General features: G+C 47.0%; 1 protein-coding gene across 1 annotated transcript in view; it reads left to right on the top strand.

Annotated features, from left to right (window-relative positions):
* Positions 1–1,099: 1,099 nt before the first annotated feature.
* Positions 1,100–7,362, top strand: part of LOC140369455 (forkhead box protein I2-like) — a 6,977-nt gene continuing 714 nt past the window's right edge. The window contains exons 1-3 of the mRNA XM_072456803.1: positions 1,100–1,719; positions 2,095–2,629; positions 5,516–5,647. Coding sequence (XP_072312904.1) covers positions 1,122–1,719; positions 2,095–2,629; positions 5,516–5,647 — 1,265 coding nt within the window. The 5' untranslated portion in view covers positions 1,100–1,121. The remainder of the gene's footprint in view (positions 1,720–2,094; positions 2,630–5,515; positions 5,648–7,362) is intronic.

Here is a 7,362-nt window from a genome sequence, read left to right on the forward strand (position 1 = left end):
CACAGCTCTGCTCTGATTGGCCAGAGACAATATTCAGTTCAATAAACACAATTAATCTAAAACTGTTAAATTAATCACTGATTTCATCTAAAATGCTACTTTTGCATTACATTTTTAGCCACGTAACTATATTTATTTGACACATTCTCAGTATTGGCCTCTGACACTGACACGCGGGAATGACGCATTTTAATCCGTTTTTGTTAATTTAGTGAATGAAATATAATAGTTTTAAAAGTGCGCGTCACATTTATATCTTAATAACAGTTTTTATCACGTGATGGAGGCGCGTGCGGCTCTGAAGTGACAAGATCTCGTTGTTGACACTAAACCTGTCCTGAGTGTTTATTACAGGCGCGTGAGGAGGCGCGTGCGCGTGAGGAGGCGCGTGCGCGTGAGGCATCGCGGGCGCGTGAACGTGAGGCGCGCGCGCGCGGCGGGTGCTCAGTGTTTGTGTTTGACACTTTGTGCTACAGGATGATTAAGAGCGGGACATAATGAGATAATGACGTGTTCACGATTCTCTGAATGGAAATGTCATTATCACGTGAAAACAACTGTAACAGACACGACATAAGAGGTTAAAACCTCACTAAAATCACACATACAAATATATCACAAATGTGTCTGTAAGATAATATAAGATAATATAAGATATTCTTTTATTGTCCCACATGTCGGTGTTACACTGCAGTAGATCCAGAGGAAAAGGACAGATAACTTATGGGAAGTTTAGGAAGTTTGTATCTAATGTAACTAAACCTCAAATCAATTATTTATCTTACTAATTATATACATTTGAACTTATAGACTGTATATTAAGCTCAGGTTTGTTGCGGCTCGTGTGAAGCGCGTGCGTAATGACGCGCCGCAGACGTCTCCACGGAGCAAAATAAAGAAGTGCTGTGAGTTTGTATCGGGGCCCATCAGGGGGGAGTGTGTGCGTGTGTGTGTGCTGAGGGGCCCCTGCAGACAGAGGTGTGGCCCCTGGAGACTCCTCTTGAATGGACTACCTGCCGCGCGCCGGTATAAAAGCTGCTCCCGCAGAGCCAGAGGTCAGTCCTGAGCCGCAGCCGCAGCCGCAGCCGCTGCTCTTCTGGGAGTCTCTCCTCTGGATTACGATGAACGCGTTCAGCCCGCACCCCGCGCCCGTCCCGCAGCAGAGCGGCCCGGCCCCGCACCACAGCGCGCAGGACCTGCTGGACATGGCCGTGTACTGCGACAACTACGGCGTCTACCAACCGAACCTGCACCACCACCAGAGGCCCGCGGCACCGTCCGGCTACGGCCTGGGGGACTACAACACCCCCGCGTCCGCCAACCCGTACCTGTGGCTCAACGGGCCCGGCCTCAACTCGTCCCCGTACCTCCCCGGGAGCGGCGCGCCCTCGTACCTCCAGCCCGGGTACGGGGCCAACCAGCGGCCGTTCCTCGCGCCCGCGGCCGGGTTCGGGGGCGCGGACCTGGGCTGGCTCTCCATCTCCAGCCAGCAGGAGCTCTTCAAGATGGTGCGGCCGCCGTACTCGTACTCCGCGCTCATCGCCATGGCGATCCAGCACGGGACCGACAAGAGGCTGACGCTGAGCCAGATCTACCAGTACGTGGCGGACAACTTCCCGTTCTACAAGAAGAGCAAGGCGGGATGGCAGAACTCCATCCGGCACAACCTGTCACTCAACGACTGCTTCAAGAAGGTGGCGCGGGACGAGGACGACCCGGGTGAGCACGTGATACTGTGATACTGTCATAACTACTGTGATACTGTCATAACTACTGTGATACTGTCATAACTACTGTGATACTGTCATAACTACTGTGATACTGTAACACGTCCAAACTGTTTCAACTTTAATGAGTTTAAACGTCATAAATCCTGTGCGTAAAGTTGCGCTTTTCCAAAATGTGCTTGAACTAAGTTTGATGGAGTTTGTGTAAAATAAAAGTGCGTAAAGTTGAGCTTATTATGGCCTGAAAAACATGTTTGAACTAATCACAATTATTGACTAATTGACTGAGCAGTGTTGAAGTTTGTGCCTAAAGTTTGTGCGTAAAACCACATTTCTGACCCGCTTTTGTTTCCTTGGTCCGTTTTAGGAAAAGGAAACTACTGGACTCTGGACCCGAACTGTGAGAAGATGTTCGACAACGGAAACTTCCGCAGGAAGAGGAAGCGGCGCGCGGACGTGACCGGGGCGGACAGCACCACCGCGTCACCGCCGCCGCCGCCGCTCGCGCCTCCGCCGCGGCTCACGGCCGGTGACACGCCGCCGGACGCGCTCTCCTCCGACACGTCCAGCCTCATGAGCGCGTCCCCGCGGAGCACGCACGGCTCCCCGGCCTCCACCGGCGGCTCCCACAAGTCCTCCCCGTCGCCGCCCGCCGCGGAAGAGGAGCTCCACATCGGCCCGTGTTTCGACGGCTTCGTGTCCAGCGTCAGCGCGCTTCTGGCGGAGAACCAGCACCAGCAGCACCAGCATCACGGCCGGAGCGGCACCGAGCGGGACTATAGCGGCGCCGCGGGGCTCCAGCACGCGGCCCCGGGCGGAGGGCCCGTGCCGGGGCCCGGGTCCTACTCTGAGACCCACAGGATGAACTATTACCAGAGCCACTTCAGCCTCAACCACCTCATGTACAACAGAGACGGCACCGAGGTCTAGACTGTCCCCGCCGCGCTCTCCGCGCCATATTTAAGTCCGCTCCAGTGCCTTTTACAGTCCCACACCTTATGTACAGATCTTATTTTAAAAGTGTATGTTTTTTTTAAAAGAATGAATTGTATTTTGTATCGTATTTAAAAGTCTCAATGTTTGAATAAAAGTCACTTATTTTGTACTTGTGTTGTCACTTTTATCTGGTCCAAACCTGTTTTAAAGAACGACTGACACGTGATTGAAGCTGTTTGAGTTTATTATTGGTACATAATATATAGTTGTGTGATATTGTCTCATTTATCGTGGTAAATGCACTTTTCCCCGCGTTATGGCGATAAAAAACATGAATAAACTTGGCTATTTTCATGTTTATTTCTAAAGCTGGTCAATAAATGAGCCTGCTACACTTCACCAAACAACATGCTGTAATTGTCTGGGGGGAAAAATATTTATTTAGGCTTTTTGTCCCTTTGACTTTGATTAAACCATCGTCTGTTCAAGTGGCGTGAACACGCTTGTGAACGCGCGTCATACAATCCACAAATCCACGGTCCAATCAGCAGCAGATGTAGTAGTAGTAGTAATAGTAGTAGTAGTAATAGTAATAGTAGTAGTAGTGAGCGGGACAGAGACATTTTCCGCTTTTCACTTCCATTTGGGCCACTCGGACCTGTGTGTGTGTGTGTGTAAGTGTGTGTGTGTGTGTGTGTGTATGGTGTGTGTGTGTGTGTGTGTGTGTGTAAGTGTGTGTGTGTGTGTGTGTGTATGGTGTGTGTGTGTGTGTGTATGGTGTGTGTGTGTGTGTGTGTGTATGGTGTGTGTGTGTGTGTGTGTGTGTGTGTAAGTGTGTGTGTGTGTGTGTGTGTATGGTGTGTGTGTGTGTGTGTGTGTATGGTGTGTGTGTGTGTGTGTGTGTGTAAGTGTGTGTGTGTGTAAGTGTGTGTGTGTGTGTAAGTGTGTGTGTATGGTGTGTGTGTGTGTGTGTGTGTAAGTGTGTGTGTATGGTGTGTATGGTGTGTGTGTGTGTGTGTTTGTGTGTATGTAAGTGTGTGTGTGTGTGTGTGTGTATGGTGTGTGTGTGTGTGTGTGTATGGTGTGTGTGTGTGTGTGTGTGTGTGTAAGTGTGTGTGTGTGTGTGTGTGTATGGTGTGTGTGTGTGTGTGTATGGTGTGTGTGTGTGTGTGTGTGTATGGTGTGTGTGTGTGTGTGTGTGTGTAAGTGTGTGTGTGTGTGTGTGTGTATGGTGTGTGTGTGTGTGTGTGTGTGTGTGTAAGTGTGTGTGTGTGTAAGTGTGTGTGTGTGTGTATGGTGTGTGTGTGTGTGTGTGTGTATGGTGTGTGTGTGTGTGTGTGTGTAAGTGTGTGTGTATGGTGTGTGTGTGTGTGTGTGTGTAAGTGTGTGTGTATGGTGTGTATGGTGTGTGTGTGTGTGTGTTTGTGTGTATGTAAGTGTGTGTGTGTGTGTGTGTGTGTGTATGTAAGTGTGTGTGTGTGTTTGTGTGTATGTAAGTGTGTGTGTGTGTGTGTGTGTATGTAAGTGTGTGTGTGTGTTTGTGTGTATGTAATTGTGTGTGTGTGTGTGTGTGTGTATGTAAGTGTGTGTGTATGGTGTGTGTGTGTGTGTTTGTGTGTATGTAAGTGTGTGTGTGTGTATATGTAAGTGTGTGTGTGTGTGTGTATATGTAAGTGTGTGTGTGTGTGTGTGTGTGTGTATGTGTGTGTGTATGTAAGTGTGTGTGTATGTAAGTGTGTGTGTATGGTGTGTGTGTGTGTGTGTGTGTATGTGTATGTAAGTGTGTGTGTGTGTATGTAAGTGTGTGTGTGTGTATGTAAGTGTGTGTGTGTGTGTGTGTTTGTGTGTATGTAAGTGTGTGTGTGTGTATATGTAAGTGTGTGTGTGTGTGTGTGTGTGTGTGTATGTGTGTGTGTATGTAAGTGTGTGTGTATGTAAGTGTGTGTGTGTGTGTATGGTGTGTGTATGTAAGTGTGTGTGTGTGTATGTAAGTGTGTGTGTGTGTATGTAAGTGTGTGTGTGTGTGTGTGTTTGATGTCGACCTGTTGAATTGTCCACTTTCTTTGCACCTGTCTCCGTTTATTGCCCTGACCCTGTATAAACCCTGTCACGCATAAACTCCATGAGTCGTTCCAGTGACTGATGTTCAGTCTCATAACGCCGGGTTTGGAAAAGAAATGTAATAAAAATTGGTTGGATTGGATTTATTGAGGATTTATTCACGAGATTAAGTCCTAATTGTGAAATGTGCTGAAGCGTGACATCAGGAACGAGAGATGAACACGTAAAAAAGGAACTTAAAGTTTTGAAGTGCCTGTGTAAAAATGTGCCTTTAGTGTGAAAAAGAGAACATTTAAAAACAGAATTCTCCCTCATTTCTTAAACTTTTTGTTTGATCAAAGCCAGAACTTGAACTAAAAACTCTCTTGTGCAAATAAATAAACCATCGACAAATTCCTCAGGACTCAAATCATAAGGAAAGTACTTGTTTGAGTCCAGTTCTGGAGGGGAAAGTATCCGTCTGTACTTTGTTTGCAGTAGTAATATCCTCACATATACTCACAATCTTTGTTTATTTCAAAACACTATTAATAAAATGAGTTATTTTGCTGTTTCACGCTCTGTTTACTTTGGTGCAAAATCCCCACATAAACTACATTGTTGTACTTGTATTTGTTTTGCCAATACTCGAGTACCATTCTTCCGCCATGACCTTTGACCCGAGAGCCTGCGCATAAACGACCCGTGTGTTAGCGTAGCCGGCTACGTCTTGTCTGGACACGCACTCGAATCACGGCGGGAAACACCTCCTAATTGGTTCATAATTGAATCCGCTCACGCGATCCGCACAGCGCTCTCAAAGGAGGATTCATGGACGCGGCCCCGCGGTCCGGGCGCACGGCGGGGGGCCCCTGGCATCGGCTCCCGAGCGCCAACGGAGATATTGTCATCGGGAGAATGTGGGAACGCTCGAGGGACAAGGGGTTTGTGTGCAGGCCGGTTCTCACACAGTCCTCAGGTGGAATCGGCCTGAGCAGAGAGCGAACAGTTCTGTGATGCAGAACCAGGGGGCGGAGCATCGGTGACGGGCCGGCGAGCTGTCAATCATCGCGAGGTCCTGTCATTCTCGTCACAATCGAGACGAGTCGTGACTTTTCCGATGTCACACTGTATTTGTATACGAATTGCTGTAAAAATCGTTAAATCGTGACAAGTCAACTGTAAAAACACAGTTAGGTCTTATTCTGCTCATCTAGACTCTAGACTTATTAATATGACACAGACATTATCAAATCAAAAGGTCCAAAAATCATTCATATTTTTATCAAAAGCGCATTTTATTGGTGAATATTCTCTGTGCAGAAGCCGCTCCGTCACAGTATTACAGCTTTTATTCGGTTAAAATCTCAACATTTTGAATTTTTTTTACAATTTGAACAAATACAAGGAAAAATCACTCAAAAGATTGTTAGTTGATGCCTTATTTCTGACATATCCTGGAAAAGCAAAATAAAAAAAACTAAAAAAAACTTTATGTCAAATTTGAAATGACAAAAAAAAAAAATTCCAACTTCGGCAATTTTTTTTCATTCAACCTTTAACGACGACAGAAAACGCCACATTCCTCCTTTAAGTCCCGAGTTCCTGTTTTCCAAGTTCGTCCCGTTCCCACTCGTCTCACTCCCAACGCAACGCTCCAGCGCCCAAAGCCCGAGGCCAGTGTCCCGCATGAAAATCACTCAGACTCCCATCTCAGTACGGGACCCCCCCTCCGGCCCCCCTCCGGCCCCCCTCCATCCCCCCTCCGGCCCCCCAGACCCCGCCCTCTTCCTCCCGGCCCCCCTCCATCCCCTTCCTCCGGCGCTGACATACGCCTGGTGGACTAAACCTATAATGACAGGTTCGCTCCTCAAAGCGTCGCCCCGGTAACGGAGGGCCCGGGCTATAATTGAAGGAGACGGTGTTTTGGATCATTTTTAATCCCTTTTCCTGGAGAGACAGACATCGTGTTTGGACGGTGAAGGACGGAGGACGTTGTGTCGATGAACCGTTTTCTCCACAACGTTATCGGTTTTAACGGTTTACGGTGTTCAACCACGAACAAGGAGGTTTACGTTAGAGAGGGACCGACATATAGAGCGATATTTGCACTTTTTAGCGTGTTTTCTGTCTTAAATCTCCAGCTCGTCGGTCGATGTTTATTTTGAGCTGACCAATTGCTTAAAGGAACGACTTTTAACAACTTTTAACGACTTTTGAACGACTTTTAAACGTGGCGACGGCGATTACACCGCTCTCTCTGAGGTTTAGACTTATCTTTCCCTCATTATACTTTTATTTTGACGAGCAGTGAAAAATACAGACCGTTATTAAGTTAGTTAGTCATTTAAAATCAAAATTTTCTTTGCAAAATCGTCCCTACTGAATTTTCCGGAGTATAAGTCGCACCAGCCAAAAAAGAAACATATATAAGTCGCGCTGGAGTATAAGTATAAGTATAAATATAAGTATAAGTCGCACCCCGGCCAAAACTATGAGAAAAGGTGCGACTTATAGTCCAGAACATACGGTACTTATGATCTCAGCCATTTTCTACATTTTACTGTTGTACATTCTCCTCTTTGGGAATAATGTACCTTTAACTTCTTCTACTGTGTTAAGGTTTATCTTTGAGCGGCCCAGAGTAAGTTAAACATCC

The sequence above is a fragment of the Eucyclogobius newberryi genome, unplaced genomic scaffold, assembly GCF_026437365.1.
Source record: "Eucyclogobius newberryi isolate DKJ021-1_F unplaced genomic scaffold, fEucNew1.0.hap1 SCAF_20, whole genome shotgun sequence".
Taxonomy (NCBI): domain Eukaryota; kingdom Metazoa; phylum Chordata; class Actinopteri; order Gobiiformes; family Gobiidae; genus Eucyclogobius; species Eucyclogobius newberryi.